The sequence below is a fragment of the Magallana gigas genome, chromosome 4, assembly GCF_963853765.1.
Source record: "Magallana gigas chromosome 4, xbMagGiga1.1, whole genome shotgun sequence".
NCBI classification, from domain to species: domain Eukaryota; kingdom Metazoa; phylum Mollusca; class Bivalvia; order Ostreida; family Ostreidae; genus Magallana; species Magallana gigas.
In genome coordinates this window covers 40,113,737-40,135,447 of record NC_088856.1, presented here as the reverse complement: position 1 = coordinate 40,135,447, position 21,711 = coordinate 40,113,737, and the positions used below count along the sequence as shown (strand labels likewise).

The 21,711-nt window shown below is 32.9% G+C and overlaps 1 protein-coding gene and 1 long non-coding RNA gene across 4 annotated transcripts; one reads left to right on the top strand and one right to left on the bottom strand.

Moving 5' to 3' along the window:
* Nucleotides 1–307: 307 nt before the first annotated feature.
* On the bottom strand, nt 308–21,484 carry LOC105333781 (protein wech). 3 transcript variants are annotated; one of them, XM_034452465.2, is made up of 3 exons: nt 21,398–21,463; nt 5,772–5,817; nt 308–2,481 (listed from the first exon to the last, which is right to left on the bottom strand). In XM_034452465.2, exon 3 carries the CDS (start codon nt 2,479–2,481, stop codon nt 748–750), a length of 1,734 nt encoding a protein of 577 aa, XP_034308356.2. In that variant the 5' UTR covers nt 5,772–5,817; nt 21,398–21,463; the 3' UTR covers nt 308–747. The 3 variants fall into 3 exon arrangements, with proteins under 3 accessions (XP_034308356.2, XP_065938501.1, XP_065938502.1); XM_066082429.1 differs by lacking the exon at nt 5,772–5,817 and having other exon boundaries at nt 21,398–21,484; XM_066082430.1 differs by lacking the exons at nt 5,772–5,817; nt 21,398–21,463 and adding an exon at nt 6,212–6,650.
* Nucleotides 10,242–11,841, top strand: LOC105321396 (uncharacterized). The gene is made up of 3 exons (XR_004600468.2): nt 10,242–10,716; nt 10,975–11,049; nt 11,226–11,841. It is a non-coding gene; the product is annotated as an uncharacterized lncRNA (long non-coding RNA).
* Nucleotides 21,485–21,711: the final 227 nt, after the last annotated feature.

Sequence of the window (21,711 nt, the reverse complement as noted above, 5' to 3'; positions counted from 1 at the left end):
GTCCCAAAATGAGTGTTTATTTGTGTTAAATTATAAATCTGTGGATTATATTGAATACAATTTACAATGGTAATTTATGTAATTTTTAACTCGGATGATACATAGTTGTTTATTTCAGGTATTACTTATAGCATGTCTGTTACGTGATTGCAACTACGAAAATATGTCCTAGTTGTATCTGTAAATCATATAATTTATCCATATGACGTTACTGCACGTGATGAACATGCACATTTTAAAACTTGTTAAAACCATTGAGAATACTTTTATATTGCATAAATCATAAACAATAAATAAGATTATTGGATGTAATTTTTGTCAAATTTAATACAATGCTAGTAATATTGATCTAAAAAGAATATCATACTATATTATACATATTTTACCAACTATTAAGTACAATCAAAGTCAGTCATTTATACAAATATATACACTGTTCACTTTAGATACTTATACACTTTCACTATGTTGTCAAGTTCTCTAACCCACATATATTGTTCATCATCCATACACACACTACGGGGATATATGTTTACCACTCCTTGTTGTGGTGTGAGTAGTAATTATAATCATTTCGATCATTATTATTAATTCATTAATCAAAATTATAAACATGCCAGGCTACATGAATGTTTACATGTATTTCTATGTACACTGTATATACCAGTAATAGTATACTATTACAGTGTTGTTACATTGTCTCACAACACACACACAGTACCTAATTATTGTATGGACATATAATGTTCACTGCAGATACTTGTACACTATCACTGTATTGGTAAAATGTTGTCCCACCCAGAGATTGTTCTCATCATCCACACATACACTAATGGGATACTTTACACCTTGTTGTAATGTGAGTAATACAGACAAGAACTGACCATCCTGATCCAGAAGATGAACTGTGTCCCTTGGAAAATCACACACCAGGATGTGACCGAGTACATCAGTACATATTCCATAGGGATTAAACAGTGACCTCTGACCTGTGTAGGAGAACCTGTGTTGTCCTGATTTATCCACCACCACTACAGCATGTTTGTCAATGTCTGATACACAGACATCACCATTGATGTTTTCTGTGATGTAGTGTGGGTCACTATACAGTTCCTGTCCTCCATTATCTCTCTGTATGTTCTGTATTTCTGTCCCTGTCTTGTTATACCTGGTGACTTTAGAGGGCTCTCCATCCTTCTCCATCCCCACCAGTACGTCCCCGTTGATTTGGGAGGAGTATATACTGAGTGGTTCCCAGTTTCCTGTTTTAATGAATTCAGTGATAGTATTATCCGGTGTTATCCTATTGATGACTTTGTTGTATTGGTCTGTATAGATCAGATCCCCGTCCTGTGTGACTGTGTGGTAGCCTTGAGATCCACCACTGGATTGTATATTTTGTAGCTGATTCCCCTGCAGATCTGTTTGGACAAGGCTACTACTACCACCACTGACCCAGAGTCTGCCTGATTTACCCAGTGATATATGATATACATCATTAACACCTGGTACTGTGTACTCCCTGACCTTGGTGACAGAGGAAGACAGACACAGTGTTTGTTTCACGTCAGATTTCTCTCTGTCTTGTTTTCTCTGTTTCCCTGTAGGTTTCAACTGTGTAGAGACAGTCTCCATGGGCTTTATTTTTCTGTTCTCTGGTTTAGTGTTAGGAATACTTATTCTACCAAGTAGTTTGGCGACATCTTCTTTGCTGTGTTGACCAGCACTAAATACGGGTGGGACTGGTTTGGATGTCTCTGGTATTGGTTTTATCAGTATTTTTTCAGATTTGAGAGCAGATGTTAAATTTTTAATGTCCGAGGGAGATAGGTAACCATAAAATGTTTTGACTAAATCACTGAGATAGTTGAGGTGATCATCAATTGTTTGGTTTTGGCCGTTTAATGTTTCTAATAATGACTGTTCTATTTTGTTGACTTGTTCTATATTATCTGATGTGACTGCATCGACCATTCTTTTCACAGACTCAGCTTCAGCCCTCATTGCTGTTCTTATACCGTCCATGATCTTCTTTATTTCTGTGACATCTCCAGCAATTTCCTTTTTTAAATCTTGAGAAGTAGGCTCAAAATAGTTTCGAATTTTGAATATTTCTTCGTAACAAAAGGAACATTTTTCAGCAAAGACAATTTCTAGATCGGTAAACACATGGCTGCGATGTTCTTTTGTGGCTGTGCATTTAGAACAAATGGGAATCTGGCATTCTTCACAGAGAAACTCTATTTGTCTTGTGGGGTGGATCTTGCATTTCTCCACAGGAAGTTGACGTTTGCGTAGCTTATAAGGGACCACTTCATGGTTCTTGGTTTTCTTATTCTTCTGATGTTCATCTCTGCATTGTTCACACATTGGGTGGTGACAGTCATTGCAGTAAAACTGGCAGTTTTTCTCACAGTCTTCAGTGCCACACACCAAATAATGCTGGGCGTCGGGTGGTATTTGGGATTCAGATAATGCCATCTGAAATGAGACAAGTACATGTACATATAAGTACAGGAAGCATATCAAAAGTTTATACGACTAAATGTCTATAAAAAATAGATGAAAGAAAATTAAAAGATCATATTTATCAATTCCCTCTCATAATAATTGAACCTGACATAGAAATCCATAGTACTCAAAATTAACAATCTTAGCTGTTAAATTTATTCCACTCTGTCCCAAGATATCCTCGATTCACATATTGCCTAATAAATTAATAAATACCTCAGGGTTCAAACGATGTTCATTCAAAAGTATGAATATTTTCAAAGAAATCTTTTTTTACCCCCCCCCCCCCCCCCTTTTAGCTTATCATGTTTCAATACACGATTGAAAAATGAATGTCCACGAGGATTTTGTACGCAGCAGACCCAGTCGATAACTTTAAAATATAGCGCGAGATGTCCCGAGGTCTTCCGAATGGAAAACAAGAGGCCCATGGGCCACATTGCTCACCTAAGCAACAATAGACATTATAAAATCAGCTTTACTGAATAATATACCAAATAAAATATGGACAATGTAGTCTAACAGATCCTGTATATCAAAAATTCAATTTTTTCCCAGGATATTCCGTTTATCATTGATCCCTTTTTGTCACAGTATAGTCATTTCACATTTTGAGCATTACAGTTCTCAAGAAGATCAAAATCAACTGGGATATAAACCTGCATCAAACTTGTGTCAGCCCAAGAATTATCCAGAGGCCAAAGTCTAAACAATTTTAAAGAATCAAAAATATGTCAAAATGCTTGCATATACGAGGGTCAATCAAAAAATACGAAGACAATGTGGCTGTCTATCATATATTTCTCATGAAAGTCGTACTTAACAGATAAATCTGTGCACCAACACTTATGTTATTGATATGCGAAGTTTTAGTCCATTTGATGAAACGGTATTTTTGTTACCCCTTTTTAAAAACAACATGTTTTGTCACCACGGCGCACGGTAACGTTCAAAACATGACGTCAAGATTAAACAGCACAGTTTATAGATATACCCCATCTTTGTATCACGCTTAGTCTCTTGTGCCTTTCTCCTTACAATTTAAAATTGGCACTGAACCACTTAACATCTTATTTGCACACATTTGTTCGAGAATCATAAGTTAGTTCTTCAAAGTTTTCATTTTCTAACCGTGTATCTCTTAGTTTGCAGTAGGGATAACTCTGAACGTCGGTTTACGTTACTTATTTTTTGACCAAATATTTACAGATATTCTACTCTCTTTCGGACTGTTATATATTCAAAATACAATTACCACCACCCCCACAAAATTTATTATAGTTAAACACAAACTTGCAAATAATTGTTGACTTATTTTTTGTACAATTGAGCATTTTCACAGCTTGTATCGTCTTTTTCCTGAGTTAAATCCATTTTGTTTGTACTTCTCGTTGCGCCGTGACGTCCGGCGTCGTCGATGTTTTTAGTCAATTCTAAAGAGGACTATCTGTCTTTAGTTACTAATATCTGTTCGACAAATCAATATATCCCGTCATGTTTTAGTACATAGAATACCATGACTATACTTAGATTGAGGTTTCAATATTATTAGTTTTTTAGCCCAATTTAAAGAGATATAACTTTCAAAATTATATGGTTTATTGTTGACATAAAACAAATTTTGACCGTGCGCCGTGACCTCATTTTTGCAGGATTAGATTCTAAATAGATCTTAGATATAAAGGATTTTATCAACTTTTTTTCTTGCAAATTGTTTGAAACTATTGCTAAATTATGTCTATCAAACTTAATAATGATATGACGTTAAGTAACATAACTATGACAAAAGTCTTCGTATTTTTTGATTGACCCTCGTAAGTTAAACCATATATTATAACATTTGAACTATGGTGAATTTAAACTGTTTTCTTTTGTACAATTGGACCCTCCACCCCATTTGTCTCCATCCTTCTCCTAAATAAAATATGATTTTGCTACCTGATGATACTTCACACAAGTAACAGCTTTTCTGGCCGGTCTTGATCTGTGTAGAAGATTTAAAAATAAAATGTCTCTTTATATTCCTATGTAAACATTTGACCCACTATTGTGGCCCCAACTAACCCCCAGTGACCATGATTTGAACAAACTTGAATCTACACTATCTAAGGATGCTTTCACACAAGTAGCAGCTTATTTTGCCTTATGGTTTTTGAGATATAAATTTTGAATGTTTAACTCTATATACTCCGATGTAAAACTTTGACCCCCTATTGTGGTCCCAACTAACCCCCAGGAACCATGATTTGAACAAACTTGAATCTACACTATCTGAGGATGCTTCCACACAAGTATCAGCTTTTCTTGCCAAATAGTTTTTGAGTAGAAGATTTTTAAAGATTAACTCTATATACTCCTATGTAAAAATTCGACCCCCCATTGAGGCCCCACCTTATCCCCAGGGACCATGATTTGAACAAACTTGAACTTACACTATCTGAGGATGCTTCCACACAAGTTTCAGCTTTTCTGGTCAAATGGTTTTTGAGAAGAAGATTTTTTAAAGATTAACTCTATATACTCCTATGTAAAAACTCGACCCCCCATTGAGGCCCCACCCTACCCCCGGGGACCATGATTTGAACAAACTTGAATCTACACTACCTGAGAATGCTTCCACTTTAATTTGAGCTTTTATGGCCTAATAGTTTTTGAGAAGAAGATTTTTAAAGATTTCCTCTTTATAATCCTCTGTAAAATTTGATCCCCCTATTGTGGCCCCACCCTACCCCCAGGGACCATGATTTGAACAAACTTGAATCTACACTACTTGAGGATGCTTCCATTTTAATTTGAGCATTTCTGGCCGAATAGTTTTTGAGAAGAAGATTTTTAAAGATTTCCTCTATATATTCCGATGTAAAACTTCATCCCCCTCTTGTGGCCCCACCCTACCCCAAGGGACCATGATTTGAACAAACTTGAATCTACACTACTTGAGGATGCTTCCATTTTAATTTGAGCTTTTCTGGCATGATAGTTTTTGAGGAGAAGATTTTTAAAGATTTTCTCTGTATATTCCTATTTAAAACTTGATCCCCCTATTGTGGCCCCACCCTACCCCCAGGGACCATCATTTGAACAAACTTGAATTTACACTACCTAGGGATGCCTCTACACAAGTTTAAGCTTTTCTGGCTGAATAGTTTTTGAGAAGAAGATTTTTGAAAAATAATAACAATTTTTCAATATTTCTCAATTATCTCCCTTTTAAAGAGGGCGTGGCCCTTTATTTGAACAAAAACTTGAATCCCCTTCACCTAGTGATGCTCTGTGCCAAATTTGGTTGAAATCTGCCCAGTGGTTCTGGAGAAGAAGAAGAAGAAAATGTGAAAAGTTTACAACGACAACGCCGCCGACGCCAACGCCGACAACAGACAACGGACAAATTTTGATCAGAAAAGCTCACTTGAGCTTTCAGCTCAGGTGAGCTAAAAGTTAATGTAGAGCCCTGACTATAACAAATAAAGAGCACAATTTATCTTTCAAAATGAATCACATATTTACATACGTATATACCTACATATTTCCGTCAGCGATATTAAACTCTATTTAAACTGAATAAACTCGGGAAAATGCTGAACATCTCAACAAAACATATTGCATTAACCTACCATTATGCAAGAGATCCTACCGAATTACCAATAGAATAAATTGTATTTTTAATTAGTACTTTGTTAATACATCAGATTTTGCTTACTTTGCGCAGGTAAACAGCCAAAGTCTCTGTTTGCTTTGATAAGTAAAAATTACAAAATACAGGTGATAGTTCTTAGGTTACATATGAAAGCATAAATTATGAAAACGAAACGAAAATTAAAACAAGCTAACACCACTGTCATATGTGAAAACTGTCAACGCATTGAAATAGTTCACCACAATTTACTTCCCAAAATCGGCACCAATGTATTTTGCATGTTTCAAAGATTCCCTTCGCACGCGAACTGTTGCACAATAAACAAATTCCCATTTATCATACGTCATGGCTGCTTTAAACAAAGAACCTCGTTTTAATAGTATGGAATTAAACATGAATTATTAAGTTTCTTCTAAAATAAGTCCACAAACCCGTAAAATGCCGACCCGGGTTTGCCTACCCATTTAACCAACTTGGAAATCAACAATCGTCAATAAATTTCAAAATACACATTGTTGTCAATAACAGTGCGACATTTAAGTCCGGACATGACAAGGTCCGGGCTTTTAGCTACCCTTTCCGTTGGACATAGCTTACTTTTGTTTATATATCTTGGTGGGACATTTTACTTTGATCCTATCATGTCAGCATGAATGTACACATTGCTCTAGTTTTCTTATAATTGTCTCTCAAATATCAAAATCCCATGGGATTTTGGTGGGATTTTTCATCCCATCTCAAACCCCACCAAAATCCCATGGGAGAAAAAAATCTTTGAGGGATATAAACTCCCGTGGGATTTTTTCTCCCATCTTTGGTGTTGATAGGATAATTAATCCTATAAAAGGCTTTTATAGGATTTAAAATCCTATGAATGACCATGTTGGGATATTTTATCCCAGAGGATAAAAAGTCCTCTAAATATATCATCTTGATTGATTGTATGTTGGGGTTAACTAAACACTTATGATTCAATTGTCTGATCATATAGTCTAGTAAAAGCAATATTCAAACAACCAATGTATTAATTTATTAGATAATGTCATTATATCCATCTAATGAATTACACATGCTAAATTATATGTACCATCAATAACATATTCTTCTTGAAATGACTTAATAGAGCTTATAACAATAAGATTTAACAAATTCTGAGAAAATAAATACCAAAAATTACCAATTCTATTGAATATTAATGAAAATATTTCTGTTTATGTAAACCTATAAACTCTTACTTTTCACTGCTGCAAGGAGACTCATTTTTGTTTTAATTTAAATTTTGATTGATTGATATGATTTGATTTGATACTGTACATCAGGTGAACCGGCATGACCCAAGGAACAAGAATATATATGATTTATGGGCGGAGATCTCAACTGTTTTCAAGATATTTGGGCACTTCCTGTTCAAAGGGGGGGGGGGGGGGGGGGGTCGTGACCACCCTTGGGGCCCATGACCTATATACTATTTGATGCTCCTTGACACAAGGAACAAGAATATATTTGGTTTAGGGGTGGGGATCTTAACCGTTTTCGAGATATTTGGACACTTCCTGTTCAATGGGGGTCAGGACAACCCTCAGGGCCCATAACCTACATACCATTTGATGCCCCTTAACACAAAGAACAAGAATATAAGTAGTTCGGGGTTGGGGATCTCATAGGAATTTAATGAGATATTTAAATTAGGGCACTTCCTGTTTCAGGGATAGACGGAACCACCCCCATATGGCCATAACCTATATACCACATGATGCCCCATTACACAAGGAACAAGAATTTATATGGTTTAGGGGTGAGGAGTCACGGTTTTTTAGATATTAAGTAATTTCCCAAACCTCGGGGTTGGGGAATATATATAGTCCCCAGAGATCATATCTATAATGTACCATGTATTGACCATAATTAACACTCAATATATTTAGCATTTGAAAAATCCATGTAAATATCTTTAACGGTTTTCAAGTGATAACCATTTACAATATAGTGTATAATTTTTCCCTACAGATTCAGTGTTAGACCCCACCCCTATTTGACCCCAAAACTATGGTTGCCCAACCCCAATTTAAAAACAATAAATTTAAAATTTAAAACAGGGTATGCAGGCCTATCATATTCTAGATCTAGAGTTGTGTACAACTCTGTTCATGCAGCCATCTCTAAGAAAAGCGATGGACAAGTTCAGAGGCAAGAAAGAAGAAAAAGAAGAAACCGCTTTCAAAAACAATGTCTCCAAACTTCTTTTGGGAGACTTAATTACAAAAGGTACAATGTAAACAATTATTATTATATACATACAGAAGGAGAGTTTATTAATACTCCCTCTTCGGTTTATTATGTAACATGTGTAGTAAAATTTAATATATATTGACCTATACCCAGAAAGTTGGAATTTCCTATTCTGATGACAATTAATTTATAGGCTTAAGTTAATTACTGAGATAAGAAAAAATTAATACTTTTAAAACAGTTTTTATCAATTTAATCATTAAATTTATAAATCTGCAGTGAAGTTGCTCTCTGGTTTTATGAAGTAACATTAAGAAACCTGACAAATTATAAACCCATTTTTTTTTAAAGAATATGTTTCTTTCAAATGTAGTACAAATGTAATTACATGTAAACAAATGTAGTTATGATAGTATCAACCTTAAAAACCCAAGTGTATGTATCCTGTGCAAAAGTGATATTTAAGATGTTTTTACATTAGTTAAAAAATCATCTCCCTTCTTTCATTACGTATACATGTATGATATGTAAAGGTACACTTTACCTTTCAAATAACATCTAGCTACTATAGTTACGGTACTACTATTGAAACGAACAAGAATCAACATATTTTTACCCTTTTATTGTATATATATATGCGTCAAAAATGTAGAAATACATGTAAAAATTGAACATTTTTCATTAAATTCTTATATATATATCCATCTCCAGCGTAACCCTGGTGTGTTTTAATTTTATTTCAATTAAAGGTAGACATATCATACTTGCAGGTCCTACTGTTTATCAAAGGGAGACTAGAAACCAGAATAGATAAGATATTCACTAAATATGATTGTTAATTATATATATATCCCTTATGAAAAAAATTTTCTGAAAATTTCCTTAAATTCACTGAAATATATCTGAATCATATCTGAAAAATTGCTTACTACCATTTTGTGCCTCTGAACCAGTTCTGAACACATTTCAGCAATATTGCTGAACTGTCTGAAAAATCTGAATTGTTCTGAATTTGTCTGAAAAATCTGAACTGCTTTGAAAATTGCTGAAACAGTCTGAACTCTATCTGTATAGTGCTAAAACAGTCTGAACTATTCTGAATATTGCTGAAACAGTCTGAACTATTCTAAATATTGCTGAAATACTCTATATAAGCATTACCATAATCCTAATGTAATTTAATTTTTTGTCTGAAATAATTGTTTAAAATCTGTTGGAATTTTGATGCTGATCAATTCTTATAAATATGAAATTTAATGCTATTTAAAAGCTGAAATATGTCTGCAATATTGAATACCGGCATTCCAAACTGATGCACTTTTCAGAAAAGAATTAAATTTCACCAATATTTCATTTAAATAAAACAAAAAAACTTAACAGATTATTTCAAATGGCACTGAAAATGTGTGAATTCACGTATCAATGTGTACCATAATTTTACTAATTTAATAATTAGCTCAAACATTTCAGAAGTTGCTACTATATAAACCAATCAGAACTACAAACTGTTGTAATGACAGTTATACCATTATAGCTCATCTTTGTTACTTAGTTCTCTCTAGCAGATATACAAGTTAATACTACAGTATATAATTTGTTTCAGGAGTGATTGTTTACCTCGTTTATTTAGTGTGCAAGTTGAAACACAAAATTTCGTTTACGAGCGATTGGCATTGCTGTAGCAAAAAACTGATGAGCATTTAACAGACACGTAATAAAACTGTTTCTTGACATTTCCCAAAGGTCCATTCACAAAATCATTCATTTCTTATCTGCAAAAACACCTGCACTCAACCTGCAACTTGAAGTGTCCGCCATTGTTAATGAGGTATCGAAGCAATTCGTCACCGTTACATAACGCTCACTGAACTTCAATACATAAAAGTCATTCTATTACATCAAAACGAAGATTTTTTTATCAAAATTACAATACAAATTATAGCAACAAACTAGGATGCGAACGTTTTGTTTTCAATGTTACCAAAATGAAATAAAAAGAAATTAAACAAAAAATTGGGGAGGGGTGAAATTAAATAGTAACAACTTGAGTACTATTAAAAGATAACTAGTTTCTGACCGTTCTATGTCTGCTTTTAAAGCTATTTGATTCAATTTCCCAGGTGTTTATAATAGTTTTGCATATATTTAAACCAACTGTAAATGATTAACTTATTTTTAATCCGGAATTATATCGGATTATCATCGAGTTGTTTTGCATACACTACGTCATTTCCGCCCAATGATGACGCACTTTTGATGGGAGCTACAAGCAGACGGATTTGAAAATTCAAGGATTTATACATCAATTGATGTTTTATAGCGGGATATTTCTAAAAGAGGTAGGGTACAGTATAAATTAAAAGCCATTAATTGATATATGGAGACATTTATTCATGTGATAAATGTTTTTTTTTTTTGTATTTAAAGATAATTTAATGATTGAATTGTAAACAATGTTTGTAATCTACACACATTCTAATGTTATGCTACAAATAAGTCTTATGATTTAATGAAATATGCCAAGCTGTAATCTCATGTAATTTATGATGCATAGGAACTTTACATTGTATATAGATTGTTTTTTGCACCACTCATAGTTGCTGATCATATGCAGAAAAAAAATAGGGAAGCTGAGACCTGCAAAAACTGTTCCCAAAATAACGATGATAAAGGTGAGAAAAAAATGGAATGTATATTTATATTGTACATGTATATTCTAATTTGCATGTATAAATTTGCATTAAAGGTTAATAAATCTCTTAATTAAAAAAATAGCATTATGATTATCAGAAAACATGTAAAATCTTGCATGTTAAATAAATCATAAATTCCTGTATTTCTGTTTCAGGATGGTAAAAAAATCAAACTGCACAAGAAGCATTAGGACATTTAAAGAAGTTTCAGGGAGAGGCAGATAAGTGATGTGGGAAAAATGTATATTTAGAAAAATATGAATAAATTTAATTTGCTTAAAATCCTATTCATTTGTACTTCTTTTCATTTTTGATAGATTACAGAGGTAATAGAATAGTGCTGAAATAGTGATGAATATTCGCTGATAAGGTTCTGTAATATTGCTGAAAATTTTCTTAAAAGATGCTGTTATTTTACTGAAAATTTGCTGCAATATTGCTGAAACAGCACTGAAATTGTGCTGAAGAATTATTGATTTGTTGCTGAATTGTGTCTTAAATACTGCTGAAACATTGCTGAGTAATTGCTGGAAAATTTTCTGAACTTTGCTGAATGCTGAAAACTGTCTGGAATGTTCCAAATTCAGACAGATTTCAGAATTGTATTATTTGCTGAAAAAATACTGAAATATTGCTGAAATTTTTGCTGATTTTTTGTTCAGCACTTTCTGAAATCTGTCTGGAATGTTCCAATTTCAGTCAGATTTCAGATATAGAATTCAGAAAAATTTCAGATAATATTCAGAACAAAATCAGCAAGAAATTCATATATGTTTCAGCAAAAAATTTACATGAGGGAGAACTTCCATTTTCATGGGAAAAAAAAACACATGTAGGATGGCATGTCTAGTTGTGAATAAAAATACTACAAATCATCCAATTTACCAAAAAAGAGCAATTTCTTAGCATCATGCAGTGATGATTATTTCAAATATGTGTAAAAAATAACCCAAGAAAATTGCCACAAGTTTCATAATATTACTAGGTAAAATATTTCAAACTATAAATGCTTTTTCTGACAATCAAAATACGGGGAGTGTAATACATGTAAGAATATTTCTAAGTGATTTGATGCTTTTATCATGGTAATATTATGTAGATGTATGTAGTACTGAATAAGGTTTCTTATTCAAGGAGGTTGAACAACAATTGATGTCTAAAAGATTAAGTTAATATGTTTTACTAAAGGAGAGCCCCATGAATCTGTGTTGAATAGAGGAGTGGGGAAATGGTAGGTTCACTTAAATGGCTATATTTTTCTTAAACCTCAATGGAATTGGCAATATGATGCATATTTTTTCTCAGAATTGCATAAGCTTTCTAATTTCATCTTTTCATTGAATTTTAGTGTAAATTAAAGAGAGCAAGTCAGACAGTTTTGGATAATAATGGGAGTAATTCCCACCTAAATTATTATTTTTTTTTTTAAATAAAATATGTTTATAAAGATATTAATTGTTCCTCTTGAGTTGGGAATTGTAACTTATTTTTTAAAAAGTGTTCATCCAACGGGTACTTAATTAATACTAAGGAAGTTTTTGTCCCATGCTTTTCCTTTATGAAAAAAGTCATTGCCCCATGCCTGTTAAATGAACTGGGTCCCATCATTATGATTAATTTAAGGTTCTCAAAAATTATAGCTCATACAGCCTCAAAATATTAGATTTGCTCATCTGACTTATATTGGAATCATTATTATATGATTGACATTTATTAGTCAAGATTGTTTTAAAATATTTACTGAATGGCGGATCAGAGGCTTAGAACGCCGCCATTAATTTCTTAAATAACATTTATTTATCATGCAGTTGTATTATGTTGGTCTCAGTGGTACTTTTATGGATATTGTGAGGTTATACTGCAAACACTTAAATGTTTATTCAATAGTTATGTTACATATTAAATGTTTCCTAATACTCTACTCAACAATGCTCAATGAGCTTAAATAAAGCTCTGAATACATACCAGGTACATGTATTTTTAACCAGTGAACCCTAATGTTCAACAACTCTCTCTCTCTCTCTCTCTCTCTCTCTCTCTCTCTCTCCTAATGAATGATTTCGGTTTGTTTCAAAGTTAATTATGAACATGATTATATATACCGGGTATCTTCTCTTTCTCTCTCTCTCTCTGAAAATTTTTGGCCATTAGGTTTTAAAGGATTAATTCTGATTTTTAACTTGCAGTTACCTACATGTAGTACTTAATTATTTCTGATCGACTTCTTCTATTCATTGACAAGATGTTTTAGTAACTAAAATCCTTGTATTTATGTTACTCATTATTTACTGAAGTTGTTGTCTTTCTGGGCAGTCATATGGTATATCATGTACATAAATTGTTGTTTGACAATACACGTATTAAAATGTTCATGTAGTAGTGTGACAAGGACTATTCATAAAAGCACAATGTCTATTCTAGATGTTGTAGATATACTAGCTGGCAACCTATGGAAATATGCCCCCATGTACATCATGTATATATTAACTCATTTTTATTAGCAAACAGTAGTTAGAACATGAACTAAGATGGCAAATGGATATCCACATTAAATACTCCTAAATTAAGAACATACAAACTATCAAAGGAAAATGTTTGCCTAGAAAATAACATCTCAATGAACATTCCTAAACATATTGTTAGGTAGATCAACAATGGCACAGTTTCGGTGTGGGGTATACTACCCCTGAAAATAGAGACTGCACAATTTCAGGGTGAACTTGTCTAGACTGAGTGCACATGAAAACTCTGTAGATGAAATACATGTAGAGGACACATTCCAATTTCTTCTAAAATGAACTTATATTACAATCTCAGAAAAAAACTATATCAAATTGTTATTTTTCCAAATAATCTCTCTAATTTCTCTAGTTTCTAAATTCAAAATCTCATTTGTAATTTTCCAAGACAAGCTGCAAATTTAATTTATTCATTCTGCATTTTAATTAAGACAAATTAAGTTCTTGCCCATGCATAAAATCATATCTTAGTGTTAACAGTGACTTATCATAGGTCCAATGGGCAGGTGTTTGATTTATGTAATTGTATACTACTCAGTTGTAAAAGATACACATGTCACAATAATAAATGATTTACTTACTTACATATAACTTAAATCATTCAACGGACTTATATAAATTTGAATTAGTTTGGTAAGACTATCTTAGATGTCCAGCTCATTCAATTAAGTTATTCAAGTTTTTACAATCATCATATGGTATATGATATATATTACATCAAATTAATAATTTTTGGTAAAAATATGCTTTGCATAAAGACATTAATAATTGATAATTTTATACACATGTATAATATTTTTGGAAGAATATAAGTTGACATATTAGTTTACTTTGTAATAGGAGTAGTTAAATATTTTGACTATAACGATCGACAGAAACGGTTCCTGAAAAAGTCTTCACCCCCCCCCCCCCCCCCCTCCCCCAAATGAGAGAATGCAAAAGTGCACAGTCTATAATAGACATGATGCCAGACTATATAATGTTTTTTATAAATGTTGCCAATTGTACTAATGACAAAATTGAAATGTGGATCTGTTCATATTACTTATAAATATTTCCTTAAAATGAAAACAATACAAGTGTAGTAACTAAACTGTATTTAAACTTTATCAATATAATAGATCAATGCATATAGTTTTGTGAATGCAATGATTTGTATTACATTGACTATATATGATAATCTACTCTTTCAACATTTTATTACTTGCACATTCATTTCATTTATAATATCGTTTTAATAACTTTTAAATATTGTGTTGATGTCAATTACAAATAAGCTTTACATGTGCCAGCTGTGTACATGTAGCATTAAAAGTCTTTGCCGTGTTCATTATGAATTCCTCATAGATAAGTCAACTGACCAAGGAGACACATTCTGTGTATACCTAATTACTATCCTATTGTCCTAAAGCATCTACCAATTCACATGGCAGTATCTACAGGTGTCAGTCTGTGTATATTAATTAGCACCCTATTGTTCTACAAAGAATGGAGATATACACGTGTAAGACACGTGCGAGCAGATACCAGATTGAACAGAAACACGTGACACAGGTGAACTCGCTCGAGGCTAAAATTGGATGAAGAAAATAATTAAGAACATACATGTACTTACTGCTCATGATATCAAAATTATTCCCCTCGTTTGTCTTCACTCCACTTCCGAGTTTTGGAAACTGGCTGTGAACCAGTTTATCAAGTTGCACGATAAAATGGAAATTTGGCACATACAAGGAGTGAATTGTGAATCTTTATATTAATTTTGGATTGTTTTTCATCCATTTTTAAGGTTCTGCGTTCTTATTTATTTTTTTTACTGGAAGTTCAGAAGCGAGAAATTTTTACCGAACACTTATCATTAAGGTCTTCCGTCTCTACGAAAGCAAGCACGGTTTTTATTACGTGAATGTAAACATTATTAACCAATTTTGTTAACTTTTAATCGTTACTATCAATATTAATGAATTATTGAATTAATTAATCAGATAGCTTTTGGCATAAGATATTTACGTGGATCAATGCGACATATATCATTTTAAGTAAATGGTAGTTGTCTTTCCAGTGGGACACCAGCGTCCTTGGTTTTGCTAAGCCCGTTACAATGCCATCCCGAAACGAAGATTATTATATTCACATTTTGCCAATCAATACAAGTGTGCGTAAGTTTTAAAACACTGTTAATTATCGGGCTTCTTAACATGTATTAAACGGGATGCCACAAATTTGGGCTGATCATTCAATTAAATTATTTCGTGTAAATCCAAGTTAAATGCAATACATGCATGATTTTGAGAATCATTTTCAAGAATGAACAAGTGATTCGGCTATAATGAAAAAAATATCATTGGTTTCTAATTAGAACATATAAATGATAACGAATTTCAAAGCTAATGCTAAGCTGAGTATTAAACCGGCAGCGACAAAACGCGTATCATTGACCGGACGGACCCCCTTGAAAATTTAAATTTACATAAAGAAATATCGAAAATATGCCTCTGACCCCCTGGCAAACTAAAATGTCACTCCGGACCCAACCCCTCCCCAAGGAAAAAAAGCTGGATCGGTGCATTCCATGTCAGGCGGTGATATACACACATCAAAAAGTAATTATTCAAATATTGAATAAAGAACCATAACAAGGGGCGAAATACTCTATATATTTTAGAATATATTATTCCGAAGAAAAAATTAGCTTTACCTTTATTGATTTTCAGCTTATTTCCTTTTTAATAACATAGCCTTACCTTATATTTAAAAAAAAAAGCACGTATAATAAAAGCGCGAGTGGCGCAGTGGATGCGCGGAGGGCGATGTAAGTAGCACTATTGTACTAGCGTGGGATCAAATCACGCTCGCGACACCGATTTTTCTCCAAAATTTCTTCATAACTAATACAAGTTTATAATTGAGAGCAAAATTAATCACAAGCTAAGCAAGTCGAGAGAAAACAAAAATCTAGACAAAAACACAGACTTGTGTGCTGTGTACACAATGACCTTCTCGATATACATGTACATACAAAACGACATGAATACAAAATATAAACAGATATACAAAGCAAAGATATAGGAATTGGTGAATAATATATTTACTAATTCAGCATCACAAATAAAGCTCTATGAAATGGAGTATTTACGGCATGAATGCTAGCAGTTTGATATTATAGAAAATTTGTTGTACTTACATAATATAACTATAATTAAGGCGACATATTTAACATTATTTTATTAATTTGCTTATTCAACATGCGGAAGAGAGGTTACGAGATCAACAGGAAGGGAATTACCTTAAAAAGCATTACAAAATAAATTCGATTTTGCAGTCAAAAATTAAAAAAATTGATATAGCTCTGATGTTTTGACGTATTTAGTTATTTAAAGTATTGTAGCTTTAGAAATTTGTATCCGTAATTATTTTGTTACAATCAAGTTTCTTTTTAAAGGATTTTGGCTATTCTCGTCGCCTTTTTTTACCGATGATTACGATATCTTAAATGCTTGCATGGACAGATTGATGTTCATTATTTCAGTTGTTGATTACATAATCTCCCTTCACACACGATTGACCCGAGACGATGGCACAGGTAAACTTATAACGAAGCTACTGCTCCAGACACGTGTGTGTCTGGGGTATGTATACACATGGTACACGAGTCTGGTGAACAAAGAGGAGGTTTCACACCTCTAGACTAGTAAATTGATTTGTGTATAATTAGCTACTCAATTATTAACAGCTAATACAGAAATTAAATTAGACTGTGTAAAATAAGCATTCATTAGCTAATACACGGGTGTAGTCCGTCACTCAGTGGTCAAAGAATCATGCATGAGACTATCAAAAAGAAACTAATGTTCAAAATATGCCTTAATTGTTACTTATCTTTAAAAAAATGACAAAACTCACAATTCAGCAATTTAAACCTTGTTTAAAAAATGCAATCAAGTAATAATGAAGTCTTAATTTCTTGTCCAATAAATAACACCTTTCTTTCGAGCGCTATAGTCAGCAATTTAACGCCAAATAGCTTAATTAAATTGTTATACTGACACTGAATCATTATTAAAACTGAAAGAAACTTTAACATATCTCGACAAAGGATGTAAATAAGTGTAAAATAAAATTCCATTATCGTATTTTCAAAGAAGTTACGAGACAAACTTCATCATGCGGCCATCTTGGACTTTCGCCTTGATCCGTTAATAATCCCTCGATTGTTTGTTAAAATGTGCATGCTATTTTGATTGTTATAAGTCCGAAAAAAATTAAAATGAATATTCGGGCAATATTGATGTAATTTTGGGCAGGTAGCATCGTTTTTTACCCCCCCCCCCCCCCAATTCAAAAACAATGCTACCTGCCTGAAATTACATCCCAGACTCATACAAAATATCTTGACAAGCAAAAACAAAATAAAGGGGACATTGAAAATCTTCTATATCCTTATCTGTGGGGGAGGGTGGGAGCTGGCGTGGTATATATCTGTAACTTCAATTTCACTCTTAATTTCCTAAATTAATACTTACATACTCCCCCTAAAAGTAGGGGGGGGGGAGATCCATGATAATTCAATTTTTTATATGTAAACATGGTAAATGCAAGGCGCCCCCCCCCCCCGACCGATGCTTCGTGCCTGAATTTTATGTCTCATACGAGGAATAGACCCCCACGTCACCTTTTACAAAACATATAAATTTATCAATATCATTATTAATGTCATGAAAAAACATCCGAAAAATCTTTAAAAAATAGGGTTTTTTTTATAACAATTGTGCCTTGATTGATTGTCAATTTGCTACATAGAATACACATGTGATGCAAAATGTGTCACATATTTGACTAAATTCATGAAGCAAACGTTAACAAGTTTCCGAATTCGGCATTTTTGTTCGATAAAATATGGGGTTAAACTCAAACAACGGTATATTTAGTCATTCAGTGTTGATAAGGAAATTTAAAAAAAAAACGTTCATATATCAAAAAAGCAATGCAAGAAAACAAACACTTATCATACGATATTCTTGTTTCTCATATTATAGAAGTTGACCCCGTGACGCCAGTTCATCCCGCGCCAAATCGGCTTGATTAAAAATCGTTCTGAAGGTGTGAAATCGGGTTTTCCCCAAATATCTCGAAAAGTACTTATGCGACCGCAGTAAAATTTTCAGGATGTTTTTACACATAGATCTCCATTATATCAAAAATTGACCGCACTATACATGTAGGTAGTCTAGATTCCGTTTGTCCCTGGTATACTTTAAAGCAAGCAAATAATGAGAAAGATGAGAGAGAGAGAGAGAGAGAGAGAGAGAGAGAGAGAGAGAGAGAGAGAGAGATATTTCAAAAAATGAAACATTTGGTAAATGATTAATTCATATATAATTTCTTTTATAGGGAAATAATATTGTAACCAGTAAATTGAATTTTAAACAAAAATTTCACTTTTGTGTTATCCTAGAACCGTACATCGCGGATTTAATTACAGGTAACAAGTCTTAAACATCCGGGGATATAATTACATGTATATACAATACGAACCACCGAGGGGTAAGAATATTAATCAAGGTGACAGTCTGGCAATTTACGGGTTGATGTTTGCAACATTGCCACCTTTGGTCTTCTGTACTATGTGTGCATGTATTTTTAAAATACACTTATTTGATCTACTGTTACTTACACGTATGCAGGTAATATACACAAGTACAGAAACTCGCTCAAGCTGAGCTCGGTGCAACCAACATATAGAAATAGCGTTTGTGAAATTTATTAAACTTAGCGACAATTTGAAGTTTTGTTACCTTCTTACATGTATCAAAACAACAACAATCACATTGAAAAAAAAACCCCAAGTCTCACTATAATGACTTAATTAAACTACAAAACTTGATACAGTTATTTTAGCATGATTTTGAAGTCAATATAAAACATTTTTTTTCCAAATGTTATATTTTACTCTCTTTTATTTAAAAATAATAAAAGGTATTTAACAATCGGGTTCGTAATTCAACATAATTATTACACTCCAAGATGGAAACTAGGAACATCACTGGGAACATCAGTCTGATCAGAGTTGAGAAATGAGCATTAGATATGAAAAAACGTCATCATTGGGTAAACATTTGGTTGCTTACAATCTGCATAAGGTATTTTTTTAGCGTTGCATTAGTACTGCACAGCAACAAAGGTCATTCTTATCCGCTGAGGTAAAGAACTGCACGCTCACCATCTATACATCATTGTGCCAAATATTCATCTCTTTTCGGGATGGATTTTTTATACACTGATTTTAGGTGGGAAGCGCCTATGGTAATTACCAGAAAGAGCTATATCATATGTAATGAAATTATAAGTTCCTAAGAGAAAGATATCAAGAAAGTCTAATTAGATGGATTAAAAATGAAGAACCAAATAATAACTATTAATTGAGGGTTAGAATCTGCATTTTATAGCAAACATGCACCTACAGTATTTTGGAAAATCAACACAATACATTCTCACATGTCTTTAAAAGATTAATATCAGATGAAAACATGAATTGTTTGTACAGTTGTTCATCCAATCAATTACTATGAGACAGAGTTTAATGTTATGTGCAACTTAAGGTGAAATAACAAAAGAAAATAATTTATTATGAGAAATCATGAGAAAAATATCTGTGATGTATGGGAACATTTATCCTATGTGAAAAATCATGGGATATATCCCATTTTCTTTATTATGTGGGATTTTTTGTCCTATATGGGAGAATTAATCCCATCTTTTAACAATTATGGGATTTTTTCTCCCACATGGGACAATTTATCCCACAGTACTTTTTCTCCCATGGGATTTTGGTGGGGTTTGAGATGGGATGAAAAATCCCACCAAAATCCCATGGGATTTTGATATTTGAGAGACAATTATAAGAAAACTAGAGCAATGTGTACATTCATGCTGACATGATAGGATCAAAGTAAAATGTCCCACCAAGATATATAAACAAAAGTAAGCTATGTCCAACGGAAAGGGTAGCTAAAAGCCCGGACCTTGTCATGTCCGGACTTAAATGTCGCACTGTTCAATCAATATTTACAGCGAGTACAAATATACAGGTATGTAACATATCCTGAAATTTTCAACGATATTGGTTAATTATTATTGACGTAAATTGAAAAATCTCGATCTGCCCCGGCTTTAATTTTGTCCCGGCCTGGGTTTGCCTATCCGTTTTACCAAGACTCGTTTGAAATACCGAACCCGAAGCTTTAATTAAATTGTTTAAAACACGCCTTTCCTTTATTATCATTTTCGTAATAATTCAAATTTTAAACAGAATTAGCACATAATTTTTGCAATTTATATTTTTCTTTCCATAAAGAATATTTATTTTAAATAACGTTTAATGTGAGACAGTAGTTCTTGAGAAGAAGTTTTTAAAAATGTGATCGGAATTAATAGCTCACTTGAGCTCTTAGCTCAGGTGAGCTAAAAAAGCATCATTTGTTGTTTGTAATTTCGTCTGTGGATAACTACAATGTATAAACAAATAGTTGGCCCTATAAAGCTTTATATAATTAACTGTTATTTACTGGCCTTGTTTTTCAACAAATGAAAAACGAATGGAAGGATAACAATCGAATAGTTTAACCATGTCCCATTACGATCATAAATTAAAATTTAAATGGCCACTACTTTCGGTTCAGAGAAAAATAAGAACATGCATATAAAATCATTTATTGATGACTTGAAGTAAACCCACTTTTACGCTAGAGATTATTTCTTTACTGTCACGAGATATGGAAAAATGTATATATACAATTATTTAAACTTACCGTTTTTTGTGTATCAATGTGACCTTCGATTTACATTGCGTGGATGACACCCGTACAGAGATTAGAGGGTGCGTCGATTTACCCAAATGGACCCAAATGGAACGTAAAATGACCCAAATGGACCCAAATGGAAACAAATGGACCCAAATGAAAACTCAAATGGAAACAAATGGAAATTGAATGTCACAATTGAAGATTTTATTTAATAATTTCAATTATATGATGAAGAATCAATAAATATGAATATTCTATAACGACAATTTTCTTGTGTTGTTAATGATTTTTTATTTTACATGCCATGTTCATGGAATGTT

Excerpts from the sequence above, each read along its gene's own strand:
- LOC105333781 (XM_066082429.1), bottom strand. The coding sequence starts at position 2,481 with ATGGCATTATCTGAATCCCAAATACCACCCGACGCCCAGCATTATTTG.